The 20,175-nt window shown below is 52.4% G+C and overlaps 1 protein-coding gene across 1 annotated transcript; it reads left to right on the forward strand.

Annotated features, from left to right (window-relative positions):
* The first annotated feature begins 9,723 nt into the window (after window positions 1–9,723).
* Window positions 9,724–20,141, forward strand: KDELR3 (KDEL endoplasmic reticulum protein retention receptor 3). Its single transcript, XM_027107661.1, has 5 exons — window positions 9,724–9,977; window positions 14,170–14,270; window positions 17,282–17,440; window positions 18,295–18,547; window positions 19,414–20,141. Exons 1-5 carry the CDS (start codon window positions 9,887–9,889, stop codon window positions 19,452–19,454), a joined length of 645 nt encoding a protein of 214 aa, XP_026963462.1. The 5' UTR covers window positions 9,724–9,886; the 3' UTR covers window positions 19,455–20,141.
* Window positions 20,142–20,175: the final 34 nt, after the last annotated feature.

Genomic DNA, 20,175 nt, shown 5'->3' on the forward strand with positions numbered 1-20,175 from the left:
CCATTTCCGTGGCGATCCTGGCACCTCACTCCAACCCTCCGAGGACGCGGGAGGTTGGAGGATGCAGGGTAGGAGGATGAGAGAATGCCTGCAGTTAGACAGCCAGAAGGACTTACCTGGGAGCCTGGCCATCTCTGACTGGTCCTAGTTAAGAGAGGGAGACTGAGGCATCCCAAAGCTGGATTGAGAATTTATTGAATATAAAATCTCCTGCTGTGCCTTCAAGCTGATCCTCTGAAGTTGCATCAGGCACAGGAACCACAGCACGTGAACCACCATGACGGTGTCCAACCCCCGCAGAGCCCCCTCACCTGAAAGGATCCAGTCCCAACCCCTCAGCGTGAGGTACAGTCAGGTCCCACCTTATCCCACACCCCATGTACCCACACATACATCCTGATTCCTATAGATTCCAGAACACACCAGATGCTTCCACACCTCTGCCTTTGCACATGCTGTTCTTCCTGCCTGAAATGCCCTTCCTCCTTCTCTGCTCTGAGAATTCCTGCTGTTCCCCAGTTCAGCCTCCACGCCACCTCCCCTAGGAAGCCCTCCTGCTGCCCTCACCTACTCATTCACTCATCCAGCACCGGGCACAAGTTTGGTTCTTGTTAAGTAGGCTTGGGAGTCAGGCCAACCTGGGCTTAACGGCACATGGAGCTTCATGACCTTGAGCAAATTTTCTATTTAACCTGTCTATAAAATGAGGACCCTCACTGTCCCTCGCCTCACAGGTGCAGATCAAGTGAGGTGGATGCACAAGGAATGCACAGCTGATAGTCGGTGCTCAATAAACGTGACCATCCCTTCTCGGTCCTCCCTTCAACGCTGTGCAGAGCCGCACAGCACGTATCCCATTCCATGCCCTCTTCCTCATTACCCTGCTGTGTCCTCACAGGGCGGCAACCAGGACTGATGTTCCATGGAATGAGTCTTTGGTGTGTGAATGGGTGGGGGAACTCAAGCAATCTGAACGCTGGGTCAGCGGCCATGTGTGCCTGGTACCTATCATACCTTTCCATGAATTGGAAGTGGGAGGATGCAGGTGAGGCAAATGGCCTGTGGTCTCTTCACCTGGCCAGAGGCCTGGCCTGGTGGCTGCCCTGGGAGTGTGGGGTACAGGGGAAGGAGGAGGGGCAGCAAGAAGGGGGAGATGGAGACAAGGGTGTCTTTAGACCTAGAGCATCTTTTCCCATGGGATCAAACCCAATGTTAGGTCCCTGGGCACCAGTTTAAGGAAAGAATGGGGGCTCAGGAGCAGTGAGTTCAGGGAAAGAGGAGGAGGAGGCCTGGTGGCTGTGACGACACAGGGGTTGAGAGGAAGCAACTGGTGATGGTCCCCTTGCTAGGCCTGGGGCTGCAGACTGCAGCCCCCATTGCTCATCTCCTGTAAGGAGAGTCCTGTGGAGGCTGAGGGTGGACTGGAAGGAAGTGGGGAGAGGCAGAAAGGACAGCTCCAGGCAGGGAGAGCTTCATGGACCCCAGAAAAAAGAGTCTCTTCTCTACCATCCACCCCTGTGTGACTCTGGGCAGCTCATCTGTCCTCTTTGGGCCTCAGTTTCCTCATATGTAAAGTGGGGAGGACAGTATCCACTTTAAGGGGATGTTCTGAGGATGATTTTTTTAAAAATTTATTTCTTTTTGGCTGTGTTGGGTCTTCGTTGCTGTGCGCAGGCTTTCTCTAGTTGCGGCGAGCGGGGGCCACTCATCGTTGCAGTGCGCTGGCTTCTCATTGCGGTGGCTTCTCTTGTTGCGGAGCACGGGCTCTAGAGCACAGGCTCAGTAGTTGTGGCACATGGGCTCAGTAGTTGTGGGCTCTAGAGCGCAGGCTCAGTAGTTGTGGCGCACAGGCTTAGTTGCTCCGCAGCATGTGGGATCTTCCCGGACCAGGGCTCGAACCCGTGTCCCCTGCAATGGCAGGCGGATTCTTAACCACTGAGCCACCAGGGAAGCCCTCTGAGGGTGATTAAAGACTAAAGGAAGAATTTTGTTTAAGTAGCTTCTAGCCGTGTGCGGGGCAGGGGTGGGGAGGAGGGTGGGGAGGCAGGGAGACAGGTGTGCAGAGGCTGCACGGGTGTGGGCGGTAGACTTGGGTGTCGGAACCTGGGTGACCCTGGGCAAGTTGCTTGTCCTCACTGGACCTCAGAGGCCTCATCTGTAATGGGATAGTCTGGACCAGGGCCCCAAAGGGCAAATAGCCTTTGTCATCATCTAACGCAGAAGCCCCCCGGGATGGAGGGCAGAGAACAAGCATCTCCTTAGTGACTGTCATCAGGCAGCACTGCTCTAGACCTTCAAGAGCATTGTCTCATTTAATCCTCACAAGAACTCTATGACACCGCACTTGCTACCAATGGGGAAACTGAGGCATGTGGCATGGCCCGGGTGGCGAGGAAAAACTCTCTGCAAGGGGAGACTTGCTCTGAAGTTTGATGGAAATGACAGTAGAAACCTTCGTCCATCTGTACATTTCGCCAAAGCTTCCTGCCCGTTCTCCATTCTCCCATTTGACCCTCATAACAACTCGCTGAGTTTCACAGGTAAGAAACCTGGAGGAAGACAAACAAACAAACAAAGAAACCTGGAGAGAGGAAGACCCTTTCCTGGGGTCACTGAGGGAGTAAGCAAGTATCTGAGCCGTGATTTGAACCTGCTCCTAGTTTCTGGGGAAAGGTCATCCCAGGCCATCAGAGCACCCACTAACTGGCTCACTCTGGCAGCCCAGCCAGGCCTCCCTGGTCCCACAGGGGCCCGGAGAGCTTGTGCAGAGGGCTGGGAGGGCTGGAGGGGAAGGGGACTTGGGCCAGGCAGGTGGGACAGCTGGGGAGGGGAGGGAAAAGTCCACCTCAAAATGCCAGAGCCGAAAGAGAAAAACAAATACTGTATGTAACACGTATATATGGAATCTAAAAAAAAAAAAGGTTCTGAAGAACCTAGGGGCAAGACGGGAATAAAGTAGAGAATGGACTTGTGGACACAGAGAGGGGGAAGGGTAAGCTGGGATGAAGTGAGAGAGTGACATGGACATATATACACTACCAAATGTAAAACAGCTAGTGGGAAGCAGCCACATAGCACAGGGAGATCAGCTCGGTGCTTTGTGACCACCTAGGGGGGTGGGATAGGGAGGGTGGGAGGGAGATGCAAGAGGGAGGGGATACGGGGTTATATGTGTACATATAGCTGATTCACTTTGTTATACGGCAGAAACTAACACACCATTGTAAAGCAATCATACTCCAATAAAGATGTTAAAAAAATTAAAATTAAAAAACAAAACAAAATGCCAGAGCCACAGGGTCCAGAGGTTACTGGCCCAGAGAGCTCCTTAAAGTCAGACAAGCCCATTCTACAGATGGGGCAAACTGAGACAGCTCAGCTGCTTAGATTAGAAATCACACCAGGACACAGCTGGCCTGCCTCAGAGCTCTAAAGTCCTAGCAGCCCTGAGGGGTGAGGACCGGAGGTGGGGAAAGGGGAATTGGGGGTCCAGAGGACCCATCCTAGCAAGCTGGGCCCTGGGCACAGAGGACTCTAGGGGTCTCTCCCGCCCTCCGCTCCCACCCTCGCCCACCCCCCAGCACTCAGTAGTCACCAGGGTGGAATATTTTAGCACCTATAGAAAAACCGCCACAGACGGCCGTGGCAGCTGTTGCTAAGGAGACGCTCCCAAAATAGCCCCCCTCCGCCAACCTTTCCCGCTGCTGCTCCTGCTGTGGGGAGGGGAAGAGGCCAGGCGGAGAGGGGGTGGCACACGAGCCCTGGCCTCAGGTTCACCCACCCACCCTTGCCCCTGGTGCCCACACTGGCCAAAGACCCAGGCAGGCTAAAGACCTGGGCAGCCACAGGTCTGCAGAGGGGGCAAGAGTGAGCTGAAGCATGTCTGTGGCCGAGGCCACAGTCCTTAGCTAGGGGAAGGTCAGCCAGATGAGGGGAGACGGGAGAGAAAAGAGTTCCTGCACCCAGGACCCCCAGCACACTCCCACTCATGCACAATCACAGACCTCACAGTTTTACACACCCACTTGTGCACACCACAAGTACAAACTCACAAATGTCCACCTAAATATGCATATACAGCATCAAAGACACAAATAGATGCATGGGCAAACACATATGCCACAAATACACAACACACACCTGCAAGCACATACCACACAGCCGTAAATATACACATTTACATACACACACTCAGATACACATCCCAAGTACACACACACCCCCAACATATGCATGCCGGGCACATGTGTACACACACACACACACACACACAGACACCAATGTATATATAGCCTCACAGCACATGAAGACATAACTGTCCAAACATGCCCAGCATGTGGCATTCAAAGGGCACTGAGTAGTGTGTCCTGGGCTCTGTCCAGGGAATGTGTTCTGGGACCTTCTATGATCCAGCCAGGGGGTGGAAAATTAGGAGGGTGGGTGGAGGGTGGTCTCTGTGAACGCCTCTAACTGGGTGGTCTGGGGACCAAAGGGTCCCTGGTGCCTGTGGGAGATCTGCCCTGAGCCCATTCCTTAGGAAGCAGAAAATGGGGGCAGGGAACTCTCACCTACCGACTGGAAACCTCCCGGCATGGAGAGTTCGGAGCCCCAGGTTCCCTGTGCAGCTTGTTGTCACCAAGGATGCATTTGGGGCTGGGGTTATGATGAGGACCAGAAGGCATTAGGTTAGCGATGGTGGTGGTCCCTGACACGGGCAAAGCCCTTTACAGTTTATAAGCCACTTTTACACTCGTTGTTTCACATACTCGGTAACAACTACTCTGAGATATTGGTGGTATTGTCGCCATCCCTGAGACCCAGACAGGAGAGGGGACTTGAAGACCACAGAGCACTAGCAGAGCTGGAACCAGACCCCAAGGAGATGCCAGCACACAGCCCTATGTGCCTCCCACTTGACGACGAGACACAAGCTGGAAAGCAGGCCACCAGGGTGCAGAGCTCGGCTTTGCCCCTGATTTGCCCTATGGTACTGGGGAGTAGCCAAGCCCTCCATCTCCCCACCTGGAAAGCCGAGAGTGAATCCCTAGGGGTGTATTCAAACAGCAGTTTATGGACACAGTCAGGGCTGGGAGTGGAGTTTCCCAGATGCCCTCGGGATGCCAGCGCAAGGACAAAGGGCGCGGAGTCGCTCCCCTCCGCACTTGGCCAGCCGCCCTCTCGCTCCAGCTTCGCTCCGTGGCTCCGGTTCAGCAATCCGGGCTCCGGGTCTTCGGTGGCGCCTCGTCATTCCGGAGACTCGGCTAGCGGCTCGCGGTTGCCTTGGTAACCTCGCCCCGGCCCTTGCGCGAGGTGCGCGATTCTCCGCGCAGGGCGCTGAGCCTGCGCCGGACGCTGGGAGATTGGCCTTTGGAGTCTCTGAAAGACAGCTGTCGCCAGTGGCGATGTGTCGCCAGGGCATCGCGGACAGGGTTGGTTTCTTTTTCTTTTAATTGAGGTGTAACTAACAAACAGTAATACACCTTAAGAGTACAGCTCAGTGAGTTTTTACGTAGGTATAAAACTCATGTAATCACCACTCGGATCCAGATACAGAACACTTGCAGCGCCCAAGAAGGCTTCCTCGGACCGAGAGGTTACAAAAAATTGTCTCTTTTGCGCTTCTCCTGGAATAAACCGGCGAGGGAGTGATTGTCTTCTGAGGACACGGAATTTCCGTGTTTTTGCCCGGCTCTGCTTTGCCTCGTTGGGCCTCAGTGTCCTGTAAAGGGGAGCAAGGGACTGGCATTTGTTGCGTGGTTCACTCCTTGCAAAGCGCTTTAGAAACCTAACTTGGACCCTGATAGCTACCCTCTGAAGTCAGTACTTGGTTTACCCTCAAGTTACCGATGAGAACACTATGACTTGGAGAGGTTAAATAAATTGCGCGAATTCGGACAGCTCGTACGTGGTGGAGCTTGAGCCTCGAACAAAGGTCTCTCTAACCTTGACGTTCATCCTTCTCCCCTCTCCTATTTTTTTTTTTTCCTTTCTTGTTTTGGCTGCGCAGCACTGGGAGACTCCGACCAGGGAGTGGTATCATACATATCTCTGCGCCTTTGCGCATGTAGTTCCTTCTACTTGGGACTCTGTTCTCTTCCCCCAGGCTCTGTCCTTGAGACAGGCTCCTACTCATCCTTCAATGCCCGGCTCTGGCATCCTCTGAAGCCTTCCTAACTGCAGTTCTCCCTCATGACTCCCCCTAGCCCAGGGTAATTACTCTCTCCTCTGCGCCATATCCAATGCATGCACAGGCACCCGCCTCCCACGGTGCCCCAAGGGCTCCTTAAGTCTGCACCTACAATCAACCTGCAAGGCGCCTGGCACACAGCTGCTCTTCAATAAATGTGCTTGGGACTGAAAGTGGAAGAGAGGTTGTGGAACCTTGGTTTCCCGCCGGGTAAAAATGGGGCGCATACTAGGCCCTGCCGTGTGTCACCCAAAACGTATTGAGCAGGAGTGGGGAGGGGGAAGCTTCCAGAACACCTGAGGCGGAACCACAGGAAGGTTGCCCTCAGCCCACCCCCATTCTATTAGGGAATAGACTCGTCCACACCTCTTGCGGGGGCGGGGTGGGGCGGGCGCTGGACCTCGGGCTCGGGGCTTCCTGGGAAGAGTTCATTCCTCCCACGGGGGGAGCGTCCACTTGCTGCCGAGACCAGAGAAAGCCATAGCGGCCCCCAGGAACCCGAAGGGAGTCCCGGGAGCCCGGGCCAATAGCTCCCACCTCCTTCCAGGGCCCTGCCCGGCCAGAAGCAGCTGATTAAGTGGTGGGGTGTCCTCAGGATCGTGATTTTCCCTTTATATCCACACTTTCCTTCCCCACAGAACTTGAGGCAGTTAGCAGGATATTCAAAAGAGCAGTGAAATATAACAAAGGGCTAGGACCAGGTAGGAAAAAAAGACTACACATACCTTTTTTCTTCCTATAATTGAGCAACTGTCCCGTTCACTCTCCCATAAATCTGACTTTGAACATACAGTTTGCTTTCTTAATGAGGGAAAAAGAATCCTTGCCCTTTGAACGGAAGGAAACTTCCCCCTTGGCCTCCCCTCAATTGCATTCCTACAGCAGACAAATTTCGAGTGTCAGGAAAGTGAGGCTGAGTAGTGAGGGACTTGCCGGGAACCACCCAGCGTCCGGGAAAGATAGGTCCGACAGTGCAGGTGGCCAGCGTGCCGGCCTGCGCTAGAGCCAGGGGAATGAAATGAGTGGGGATTTTCCCCCGCTCTTCGTTGTGAGCTTTGAAAAACGCTCCACCTTGAAGATGGAGTAGGTGTGAAAAAGGCGGGGCTCATTACTAAGGACAGAGTGGTAGAACCTTGGGGAGAGGAGGTCTATGTGACCTGTGGGAGCAAGAGACAAGTTTGAGCCTCAGATTCCTTATCTGCAAAATTGGGGTGATGAGTTTTCTGTCCTGAGACATAGGAGTATCGGTTTCATAGGGAGACTGCGAAGACTAGATGTAAGGAGGACCGAATAACAAGTCAGCAATACTTCTCTCTTCATTATCCCCATGAACAGATGGGAAAGCTGAGGCCCAAGGAGGAGACAAGGCAGGCTCAAGGCCACCGTGGCAGGCCCAGGACAAGATCTTGAGTTCTTCCCCCTCCACCACCGTGGGGGTCACTCCTCAGACCTCCCCTGGCCTGGGCCAGTTCCCCTGTGGTCCCCCTGGAGAAATAGAGGGAAGAGGATTCTAGCCTTGTTCCATCCCCTGCTGGCAGTTAGGGCTGCTTCTCAAGAGGACAGATGTTTTACCAAATGGCAAATGCACGTGCTTTTCCCTGGCTTGGGGAGGAGGTGGGCGCTGAGAAAGAGATGCCAGCTGGTTGGGCAGAGAGAACTGTAGCCACACCTGAGGGATTTAAATAGCCACCGCCTTCTCTGGGCACTGACTGGAGGGGAGGTATCTGGGCAGGGCTGGGGTGGGGGGTGAGCAGGGAACATAGCGGCCCATTCAGAACCTGTCACAACCCTGGGATGAGTGCCTGGCTCTTCCTCCCAGAAGAACTGTGACCACGCATCTCACTTCCCTGGGCCTCGATAGGCTTCTCCTGCAAAGTGAGATTTAAAGCCTGCTTCTGAGGGTGACTGTTGAGGCTGAATGGCGAGAACCTGTCTAACGTGCCTGACTCACGCTTGGCACCCGGTAGATGCCCAATACTTGATGGCTATCCCAGCCAGGGCAGGAGTCCCCGCTGCAGCATCCGTGACAAATGGCACCCACCCCCCTGCTCACCTGCCTCATATGACAGGGAGCTCATCACCTCCCATGACAACCCACAGTGTAATGTCATGATTTAATTGCATGAACCCTGAAGTCAGACTGTGTGGTGGAATCCAGGCTCCACTATTTAGTTTCTGTGTGACCTTAAGCAAATTACTAAGCTCTCTGTACCTCAGTTTCCCCAGGGTAGAATGGGGATAATAACAGTACCTCCCTCTTAGTTTTGCTTAGATCAGTGCTTCTCACACTTTCATGTGCACACAAATCACTCAGGGATCTTAAACTTAACTGCAGATTCTGATTCAGTTGGTCTGGGGTAGGGCCCGAGATTCCGCATTCCCAGCAGGCAATACAGACGCTGCTGGTCCTTGGACCACATTTTGAGTCTCAAAAGACTGCCTTGCCCTGGGAGTCATGGTGAGGGGGCCATGGAAGGGTCACAAGTAGAGGAGTGACAGACTTCATCATGGCAAAGCCTCTCTGGCTGTCTGTGATGGGGAGGGGGGCCACAGAAAGGAAGCCAGTAATTTAGGGAGAGATGAAGGTCCTGAGTGGGAGAAGGGGCTACAGGGGTCAAAAGGGCGGCGGTGATAAGGGCCCTTAACACATGCGATCCACTACTACAGATGCAGAGACCAAGGCCCAGAGAGGGTGTCTGACCTGCTCAGGTCAGGCAGCCCTGACAGGCCTCCTGCCCACAGTTGGTCCTTCACCCTTCACCCCTCCCAACTTGCTGGCCAACGTTCCCCAGCCCTCTGGAGTCTCTTCTGGCCTGTGCTCCTGTTTAACATTTTGTCACACCAAGAAGAGGGAGACACTAGGGAGGACCCTGGTTCTCCCTGAGAGACCTGACCTCTTCCATGCTCACAGTGATCCCGTTTTACAGATGAAAAAACTGAGGCCAAGAGAGAGGAAGTCTCTCAGCACCCAGGCTGGAACCAAGGTCAGCCTGACTTCCAGCCAGAGAGTCTTTGGTTACCATTGTCCAACAGGTCAGGTCAGGACAAGGCGGCTCTTCAAATTAACAGGTGAGAGGGTGGGGAACCCAGCTCCAGCTCTTCTTCCCACCGGAGGAGTTCCAACCCCAGGCTGATGATGACAGTAGCAGTGGGTCACCGTTTATGGGGGGCTTCCAACCTGCTGAGCTCATGCCAAGCAGTGGCACGCGGGACACCACTTCACCCCAGCACGTGCGGTAGGACCCCGGGTTCCGAGCAGAGGAGGCAGAGTCCCGGACTCCCGGCGGACCCTTCTCCGGGTATGGGGGGTGGGGCGGGCGGGACGTGGCAGGCACCTCGCAGACGCACAGCGGCCCCGGCGGCGGGTGGCGGGCCCAGGCCGCGGGAGGCTGGCCCAGGCCGGAAGCCCCCCAGCCCGCGGAGCCGCCCCGCCCCGGGAGCCGCGGCGCTGGGCTGGGCCGGGAGGCGGGATCTCGGGATCTCGGGCGGCGGCGCTTCCTGGCTCCCTGGCACGGCGGCAGGCTCGGCCACGTCACCGCCTCGCCAAGAGCGCGCTGGCGGAGCGGCTGCGCCCGGACGGGAGCGCGGAGCTCGGGGGCGCGGGCAGGGGCGCGGGACCCAGAGGCCGGGGCCGGGGACGTGGCAGCCGCCTCGCCCGCCAGAAAGTTTCCCAGGAGTTGGCTGAGAGCGGGCCGGACCATGAACGTGTTTCGTATCCTGGGCGACCTGAGCCACCTCCTGGCCATGATCTTGCTACTGGGGAAGATCTGGCGCTCCAAGTGCTGCACGGGTGAGGGGCGCTCCGGGCGGGAGGTGGGGCCCCGGGGGCGGAGGGCCAGCCGCACGCCCCTGCTGCAGGGCTTACGGGGAGCCTCCTGAATGTCTGTTGAGGGTGGGCACTTCGGCTTGGGGGTGCTTGAAACTGTTTTTGCGTAGCTCAGCTTCCAAAGAAAACTTAAAATTGTACCATATCACAGAAAAGGGACCCGCGGAAGTTACGGAGGGAAGACGGGCTTGCGCCTCCATTGACCGACCCCCTCTCTCCCCTGCTTGGCATTGCCGCTGCTAGTTGGAAGAGGAGGGGGAATAAGCAGGAGGTGACACTCTCTTTGCTGCCCAGGAGCAGCATCCCTTGGGGCCCATTGTTCTTTCTGCCCCCACCCAGGGTGGGGACCGGGGCGCGGGGGAGAAGGAGGTGCACACACAGGAAGCGGCTCCAGACCCTCAAGGTCTTCTCTTTTCCTGCCCCCACCACTCTCCCCTCCCCCTCCCGGACTTCCCCCCTCCCCCCAAGTTGGGCCCTCTTTCCTCCCCAGCCTGTGCCTCAGGCGGCTATGATGTGGCAGGAGGGGCACCAGCCAGGCCCAGGTGGGCATGGAGCCGCCCATGAGCAGAAGCCCAGGGAGGGCGGGAGGGGGTCCCCCTTTTGCCCAGCAGTCTGACCGCCCTGCTAGGGGTTTGGAGAAGTTTCAGGGCTGGACTGGTGGTGGCCAAACAGACCCCGTGTATTAAGAGGCTGCTGAGCTGCCTGCAGCCGTCTCTGTCCACTGGTGTCCTGGAGGCGCCTGCCCTGTGCTTGGCACTGGGGTGAGGGGATACAGAGACGTGCCCAGGCTCCTTGTGGGTGCCAAGGAGGCAGAGTGGACCCCTGAGGCTTCATGGAGGGAGCAGCTCTGTGCTGGGTCCTGGAAGACAGGCAGGGTGTCACCCAGGAAGGGTGTGTTGTGTCACAGAGGGCAGGGCATGTCCCAGGAATGGTGAGCAGCCCAATTTCGGGGTGGTCTGGGAGGGAGATGAGTCCAGGGGGGTGGGTGGTCATATGTGAAAGGGCCTTGTCTGTCAAGTAGGGAGTTGGGACTGGGAGCCAAGGAAAGTTGGGGAGCAGGGGAGGGGCTCGGAGGGGACCCTGGAAGCTGTGTGGGGAGGCTGAGAGAGGAAGCAGAGAGCGTCGTGGAGGCTGCTGGCCCAGGGGGCTTGGTGGGGGGGAGAGGTGGGTGCCGGTGTGAGGGTCATTGCAGAGGGAGTGATTCCAGACCTGGAGGCCATTCGGGTTTGGGGTCTCCAGGGAAATGGGCACTCACGGGCCCTCAGGTTCCCACTCAGGGGAAGTGGGTCAGGAGCCCTGAGAGGGGCTCCAGTGAGAGGAAGAATCTAGGTTGAACCTGTCCCTGCCACTGGAGGGCCCTGGATGGGGTGGGCAGCCGTGACCAGGAGGGGGCTCTGTTCCCCATCCCACTCTGCCAGGCATTGTACCGGGCACCTGGGATATAACCGGGCAACAGGCAGAGATCCTGGCCTGGTGGAGCTGAATCTATCAGTGGGAGACTGCCAACCAGCTACAGTGGTAGCAACCAAGTAAATGATACGGTTTGTCAGGGAAGCGAAGTGCTATTGGAAAAGGAAAGGGCGGGTGAGCAGTGGGGCCTGTGTGTGTGCGGAGAGGAATCAGCACAGGCCTGGTTGAGAACGGAGGGGGTGAGGTTCCTGGATGCCAGCCCGTCAGCCCCGAGGAGCAGGGCCTGGTGTGACACCCCTGTGACCCAGCCCCGAAGGCAGGAGACTGGAGCTTCATTCTTGCTCTGCCACGGACTCACTGTGTAACCTTGGGCCTCAGTTTTCCCATCTGTCAAATGGCAGGAGGTCTGTACCTGGCCAGTGGGTCCCCTGAGGGACTCTGGCCAGGTACTGGCTCCTGTTCTCCTCTGTGTCCTGGGGTCTCCATGTGCAGCTTGCTTTGGTGGAAATTATTCACTGCTTTCAAAACAGTGTGAAAAAAACATTGTGCTCAAGACCTCCAGGGCTCCCAAAGAGCTAAGAAAATGTGAGTGAAGCCCAGGGGCCTGGCAGGCTGGGGATGGAAAGAGGGGAGGAGTGGGGAAAGGCCGAGTGAGGGGGTAGCCAAGCATCCCCCGCTAGAGCCGCCTGGACCCTCCTGAATGGGGCTGAGGACCCCCCTGGCCAGACCTCAGTGAGGGCTCAGGGATATGGCATCACGAAAGGCATAGCTCCGAGCTGATCAGTATTGCCTCCTGGACTCCGACCCCCTCCCCCAGGGGGCTCCTTCACCCACAGCCAGCCCCACTGCCAGACCCCCAGGGAGGCACTCGGGTCCTCACTGAATCCTATCTATTCCTCACGTCAGTCCTGCCCCATTTTACAGTTGAGGCTCAGGGTTGCCATGCTGGTAGGAAAGCTGGCAGGTGGACCCAGCCCTCTCCAGGATATTAGGGGCTTCAGTGGTGTTCATCCTCAGTCGTTAGGATTGTCCCCTCTCCCCAAAATGTCCCTCACCAGAGGAATAATTAGAAAAGGCACAGATCAGGCGTACAAAGGAATCAAACCCTGAATCCGGTAATGTCACTTCTTGGTGTCAAACTCCCCAGTAGATCCATCATAGTTAGAATAAAATCCAGGGGTGAGGGGACAAAGGTGAGAGAGGCTCAAGGATGGCTCTTGGTTTTCTACCTTGAGCACAAAGGGGATGATGGTAGCAGAAGAAGGACAGAAGACAGGAGAAGGAGCGGGTTCAAGGGGAGATGGTGGATTTAGTCAGGCAGGAATATATAGGTCAGAGATCCAAGGAGAGTCTGGAGCCAGAGGGTCCCTTGTGTGTCGGATGGGATGGCAAAGGGACAGAGGGAGAAGAGAGGTAGCCCTCTGAGGATTAGGTGTTGAGGAGGACAGGAGTGGCCAGAGGCGGTGAGAAGCCGGCAGCGTGGACAGCCACAGAAACCTGGAGAAAGGTGTGGTTGGGATAGACGGAGTGCTCTTGAGGAGTTGGGTGGGTGAGATAGAGTTGACGTTTGGATGCAGTAACGTGGGCATCGGGGACCATGGGAGTGGTTTGGTGAAGTATCCAGACTGCTGTGGGCTTAATGGGGCAAGAGAAATGGGAGGCAGGGCAGCTGCTTGCTTTTACCCAGGAACCGCCTCCACGATGTATCAAAAGTGGGCAAAAGTTGACTAAGGAGCATGATGGCTAAATGTAGCCTCGATTCCTGGATTAGATCCTGGAACAGAAACAGGGCATCAGTGGGAAAACGTGAAAAGTCTGGAGTTCAGTCAATAGTGCTATACCAATGTCAGTTTCTTAGTTTTGGCAAATGTTCCGTGATTGTGCACGGTGTTACCATTAGGGGAAGCTGGGTGAAGGGTAGGACTCTCTGTACTGTCTTTACAACTCTTCTGTAAATCTAAAATTGTTTCAAAATAAAAAGTTTAAAGAGACCAAAGCAGATGAGGAAATAGCATGGAAAGTACAAACCCAGTTTTGTCAACTTGATGCGTCCAAATGCGTCATATGTGTGCACATACGTGTTGTGTGTATCTGTGCGCCAACAAAGATCTGGAAGATCGCACACTCAGACTTTGGGATTCAGGTGATTGTTGCTTTTTAAATTACATCTCTATGGTTTTTGTTTTACAATGAGTAAAAATAGTCATAACTTTTATAACTAGAAAAAAAGCTTTTTTAATCTTTAAAATTTGGAAAAATAAAATAGAATGTTCCCTTGGCCCTGTGCCTTCCTCCACCTGCTGTGGTCTCCCTGGTGAATCAGCACCTTGTAGAGTCGGTGAGTTGTTCTCCAAAAGATGGAGCCCTGGGAATTGTCAGTGGAACCCTGGGGGTAGAGCAAAGAGGAGCCTTGACACTTACCCCCTGCAAGCCTGACTCCCCCCATCCCCACGCCCTCCCCAGAGCAGGAACCAAGGCAGGCACGCACAGGGGCCCTGGGAACGTGGTGTTCATGTCTTGATTTGGAGACTGGGTGACAGATTGCAGCCTAATGAGAGTAAAAGACTCAAGTGACCCAATGGGAAGGGGTGTTTCCTGGCCCTCTGAGGGTGACAGTGTCCTGGACAGGGTGTCATTATGAAGTGGACACTCTGGAGGCCTTTCCAGCTCAGGCTCTGGGCTTCTCGAGCGTGTGTGAGCCTGGCCGTCTGTGTTCTTATTGTCTCCTGTCCCCATCCGGCTACAGGTATCTCCGGGAAGAGCCAGATCCTTTTCGCTCTCGTCTTCACCACCAGGTACCTGGACCTGTTCACCAACTTTATCTCCATCTACAACACAGTAATGAAGGTAAGGGGGATGGGCAGCCATGGTGGGGGGCTGCCAAGCAACCCCCAGACGGTGAGACAGTATACTTGGGGACTCAGGCTGTGGAGCCAGGCAGACCTGCATTTGAATCCTGGCTTTGCTGTTAGCAGCTGTGGGACCTGGGCTTGGGCAAGTTTTCTGGCCTCTGTGCACCTTGGTTTCCTCCTCTACAAAATGAAGAATAGGTGTACTTACCTCAGAGGATTTTGTTGTGAAAGTTAAACGAGGTAATAAATGTAAATACACAATAGCTGTCATATATTAAAAACTCAATCAAGGTTAGCTATTATAATGGTTAAAAAATAAGCAAAAAATCGGGGCTTCCCTGGTGGTGACGTGTAAGCTGAGATCTGAGTGACACAAGGATTAAGCTCAGAGGAGGAGCATTCTAAGCAGATGGAATAGCTGATGCAAAGACCCCCAAGACAGGAACAAGCTTGGTGTATTCAAAGGACAGACAGAAGGCAGGCACGCTGGGAGCTCAGCAGGCGAGGGCTACCTGCTGGTGGTAGGGGTGCCGATAGAGGGCTGGGTGAGGGCAGATGATCCAGGTGAACAGTTTGGATTTGGTTTTGCCATGGGAAGCTGTTGCTTTGAAGCTTGGTCCTGTTTTATAGACGGAGAAACGGCATCTCTCAGCCCTGGGCCATAGCTGTGAGGTTTGGTTGGGATGAGACATTTTCTGAGATTTTAACCAACCATCCAACACAGTTTAGTGGACGGAGCCCAGGTTTCAGAGTCAGTAAAGTGGGATGTAACGGTTTGGATGCTGGTAACAGAGACTTGAGTTATTTTAATAAGGTAAGGATTTATTTTTATCTCATTCATAACACAAAATCTGGAAGTGCGTAGTCTAGGGCCGGGATGGCATCGCCTTTTAACTTTCTGCTCTGCCAGCTTTAGTGTAACCAGCACTTGAGCTTGTTACCTGTGCAGTTGCTCAGAAGGGCCCCATGCTTGGTTTAATGCTTTGCTGTTGCCATTTTGAAATACTTATTTTTTAACAAGAAGCCCTGCAAATGATATAGCTAGTCCTGAATGTGATATCTATCCTCAGGTTTGCCTCAGAGTCACAAAATAGGTGCTAGAGCTCCTACTATCACATCACATTCAGGACGGGAAGGAGGAGGAAGGGGAGAAAGAGCAATAGGGTGCCTGTCAGCCGGGTAAGCCCTTTTTAAAGAGCTTTCCAGTGACTTCCATCTACATGTCACTGACCATCCTTATGTGCAAAGGAGGCTGGGAAATTAGTTTTTAGTTGGGCACATTGTCTAATAGGAGTCCTGTTTTTAAGGAAAAAAGGCTACATGGGAGGAATCCTACCTATCTTGCAGGGCTATTGTGAAGATGACATGAGATAATCTGTGTAATGTACCTAGCACCCAGAAGATATTTAACTGAAAGTGAGTTCTCTTTCTCTATATCAGGGATGTCCCTTTGGGATTCTGGGCATATTGTTCCTGGGATTGGTGGAATGGAGGATGCTGTTACTTGTGCACTGTTGAACTCAGTGTGAACTACAGTCTGAGGTCCTGAAATCGCTGTCTCCTTAAATCCAACACAGAAGTAGCAAACACCACCTGCTTAGTTTATTTCTCTGCCCAAGGGTCTGACTTGGGCAGTCCTGGCAGGGATTGTAAACCCAGCCCTTGCCATGGCTGAATGAGGTCTCGGATCCTCAAAGAGGCCAGTTTCCGAATTTGTGAAATGAAGAAGTGATCTCCATTTCATTGATTCATTCACTCATTCCAGCATTTGTTTTGTGCTGGGCCCTGAGTTAGATTCAGAGGTGGACAGGGCATGGACCCGCTTATGGAATCTCCTCTCCTAGGGGAGACAGACTGGTACACAGACATTTACAGAACATGTGCTCACAAGCAGCAATGAGTATTTTTATATGGGGGTATGGTGACACAGAGCATGTGTGCCTCGTTCTGGTGAGAAAAGACTTTGAGGAAATAACCTGAGTTTTGAAGTGCAAACATTAGTTTTCTAGGCTAGTGTCCTGGACCAGCAGAGCAGTATCACATACGAACTTGCTAGAAACGCAAAATTCTCAGGCTCGCTCAAACCTACTAAATCAGAAACTCTGGGGGCAGGGGAAGGGACAGCCATCTACATGATTTTGATGCACATTCAAGTTTGAGAGCCTCTGGCCTACGTTAGAGGCCAGATCATAAAACCATTATATGCTGGAGGACAGCTACTGTAGTTAGAAAAAGAGCACTTTTCTGAAGGATTGATGGTCAACTGATTCAAGTCTTTGTGGAAGAATGCTCTCAAGTCACTGATGCAGATCCAGGAAGTTGAGGCTTTAGAAGAGCCCTGGGGGCTTCCCTGGTGGCGCAGCGGTTAAGAATCCGCCTGCCAGTGCAGGGGACACGGGTTCGAGCCCTGGTCCGGGAAGATCCCACATGCCGCGGAGCAACTAAGCCCGTGCACCACAACTACTGAGCCTGCGCTCTAGAGCCCTCGAGCCACAACTCCTGAAGCCCGCACACCTAGAGCCTGTGCTCCGCAACAAGAGAAGCCACTGCAATTAGAGGCCCGCGCACCGCAACGAGGAGTAAGCCCCCACTCGCCACAATTAGAGAAAGCCCGCGCGCAGCAACAAAGACCCAATGCAGCCAAAAATAAATAAATTTAAGATAAATAAATAGCCATGGAATGCCACTAAGTCCCCCGACAAAGACCAATTCTGGTTTTTTTGGCCTAACATTCCACAGTGAGAGGACGCCTGGGCACCTTTGTCTTCATGGTAGCACTATCAGTTCCAGTTAGAAGCATGGAGTTACTTAACAAAAAGGTCATTAGCTTCAGATTCTAGGTTCATTGGCCCAAGAGAAATGTGCAAGCACACTTCACCTTTTCCACCTTAAGGCAGAACACTAGCCCTTGGGTTTGGTAGGTCCCAACTCAGGGTGGCTTTGAAGCCCAGCAAATAGGTTGGGAAATGACTTTATCGATTCCCATGTGTCTCTCTCCCTTTTTAGGTGGTTTTTCTCCTCTGTGCCTATGTCACGGTGTACATGATCTATGGGAAATTCCGGAAAACATTTGACAGTGAGAATGACACATTCCGCCTGGAGTTTCTTCTGGTCCCAGTCATTGGCCTCTCCTTCCTTGAAAACTACAGTTTCACTCCTCTGGAGGTAAGGGAAGGGACCCAGACAGAGTACTAATTCCCAAAGGTAAACACACTCCCTAAAGTCCTTACCTCTGGACCCTTGGTAACATCTGGGCTACCTTTCTGCCACAACCATAGCCATTACTCTTGTATTGTTGTTATAAGTTTAGAAATTGCCAATAAGCTATTGACAGTGCTCCTCTTGAAAATGGGCACATCTAAATAGTCGTGTTCATAAACAAAGCAGGCATCACAGCACTACTTAAGACTAAGACCCTCTGGCCAACTGGTGATTAGTGGATATTAGAGCACAGTCCAGACCCAGATTTCAGCTCCGGTCTGGCCTCTGACCCAAGAATCTTTGGGGCAACAAGCATCTGAAGAGATTCTGATGCTGGTGTTCATCGATTCCATTTTGAGAAACCACAGCCTCAATTAAATCAAGTTTGTATGACAGAATTCTTCAACAATTAAAAATTATGTTCTATAGCAACGTTCATGCTTGTGAAAAAAGCAGTACGCTTGAATCTCTTAAAAATATTTTTTATGTACAAAGAAAGGGGTGGAATGATACACTGATGAAAATAATTAAAAATTTCAAGAACATGATTCTGGGAGTTCCCTGGTGGACTAATGGTTAGGATTCTGGCTTTCACTGCCGTGGCCCAGGTTCAGTCCCCGGTTGGGGAACTGAGGTTCTGCAAGCCACACGGAGCGGCAAATAAATAAGACCTGAATAAATGGTGAACTAGTTCATCTTAAAAAAAATTCTCTTTTGCTTCACTGTATTCTCTCCAATAAACATTATTTTAGTAACTAAATTCTAAAGATGGCCCCTTCTTGACCAGCCTCCTCTGGCTACTTCTCTCTTTGGCTCAGATCCTCTGGACTTTCTCTATCTACCTGGAATCAGTGGCCATCCTGCCGCAGCTCTTCATGATCAGCAAGACTGGAGAGGCTGAGACCATTACTACTCATTACCTGTTCTTTCTTGGGCTATACCGGGCCCTCTACTTGGCTAACTGGATCAGGCGGTACCAGACTGAGAATTTCTATGACCAAATTGCAGTGGTGTCTGGGGTAGTACAAACCATCTTCTACTGTGACTTCTTCTACTTGTATGTGACCAAAGGTAGGTGCTGCGAGAACAGTGTTGCTGGCACTGTCTCAGCTACCAATCCATTCAATGTTCGAGGGGATATGGAAGTGAACAGAGGCAAGTCTGTGTGCCCCTCATGGTGCTTACATTCTAACATGGGAAGACAAATGTTTTCAGGAAACTCTGTGCCATGAAAAAATACAGACCAGTAGGATATTTTAGGTACTATGCAGTGTACAGGGAAGACAGCTATGAGATAACATTTGACAAAATACTTGGGTTAGGAAAATATAGGACAAACACATTCCAGAGAGAACAGCTTACGTGTAAGCCCCAAGGCAGGAACCAGCTTGGTATGATAAAGGACAAAAAGGCTAGTACAGTCAACTGTAAACCTAGATACGGCAGGTCAACCAAGATTAATCACCTAGGGCCTCAGTTAAGTCAGGGTAAGGCATTCACATTGCATTCTAACCACAAACGGCAACAACTGGGGTCATGTGAAAACCAATCCACCAGCTGCTGTGTAGGGTAAAAAGCAGCCAAAGCAGGGAGATGTTCTGGAGCAGCTGGAATTGGCCAGGAGGTGGTCATCAGTGGAAAGAGACAGGGACATTTCTCGAGAGTGGAGCTGATAGGAACTGTCAGTGCACTGGGTGTGAGATGTGAAATAAAGAAACTGAGGACAACTGCTAGATTCATGGCCTGCCAAGAGGGAGTGGTGGCATCAGTGTCCAAGATGGGGTCAGTGAACCTGTAGTTAAACCTGCAGAGATGTTTCCCCTTGGCTTTAACATCTGAATACATACTGTGAAATAGGCATTAGATACTAAGATTATGCACAAAGTTATAAAGGAGTCCTTTCACGATAGATACTAATTTCAGTCATTTTCTTCTAGTCCTTAAAGGAAAGAAGTTAAGTCTTCCAATGCCAATTTGAAGGTCCTCAGAGATGTTCTACACCTTAACATGGACACGAAGCAAACTATTTGAAGTGTTCTCCTGGTGACTTTTACATGACTGAGACCAAATGTTAAAACTGAAGTCAGAAAAATGCTTAGTGTGGAATTCAGCAAAGCGTGATCATTCTATCTAGAAGACCTTCTCATCAGTATCTCCCTTAAATTATAGAGGTAATTAAAACTTGGGCCAATTACATAAGTATGGTACCCTCACAGTGTCAACTGGACCATCATAAAAACCTTAGGTGTTTAACCCATGAATGGATCAAGTCAACTGTTGCTCTCTAAGGCCCTAGTGTGAGACTCATGCTAAGGAACAGCCAATCCCAATCCGGAAATATACCCTGCTGTGTATAAGGCAAAAGCCCCAAATGAAGATCAAAGACAGCCCTAAGTATCAGGAGTGTACTGTTGTGATTAATTTTCACTTTCCAGGTAGGAGACCATCAAGTTTAGGGAGTCAAGATACAGAGGTGATATGACAGGTGGGAAATGTTATGAGGAAACGAATACCCCAGGCTTTACCTACTAGGTACTGTCTTGTTGCTCCCAAATTTTCGCACTAAGAACAATTAATCCCACCCCCCCTTTCACATTTTTAGGTGCTAAGGTGTTAGTCAATCAACATGGTCTTGAAGCAAATAAAAACTCTTAAGAGACTGTCACTGGCCTGTAGTCAGAATTTTTTAAGCAATAAAA

Source organism: Aethalodelphis obliquidens, unplaced genomic scaffold (assembly GCF_003676395.1).
Source record: "Aethalodelphis obliquidens isolate GAN/ISIS:26980383/991018 unplaced genomic scaffold, ASM367639v1 scaffold8, whole genome shotgun sequence".
Classification (NCBI taxonomy): domain Eukaryota; kingdom Metazoa; phylum Chordata; class Mammalia; order Artiodactyla; family Delphinidae; genus Aethalodelphis; species Aethalodelphis obliquidens.

Coding starts and splice junctions, on each gene's coding strand:
- KDELR3 (XM_027107661.1), top strand. CDS start 9,887: ATGAACGTGTTTCGTATCCTGGGCGACCTGAGCCACCTCCTGGCCATG. Junction 9,978..14,169: donor GCGCTCCAAGTGCTGCACGG/GTGAGGGGCGCT, acceptor ATCCGGCTACAG/GTATCTCCGGGAAGAGCCAG. Junction 18,548..19,413: donor CTACTTGTATGTGACCAAAG/GTAGGTGCTGCG, acceptor ATTTTCTTCTAG/TCCTTAAAGGAAAGAAGTTA.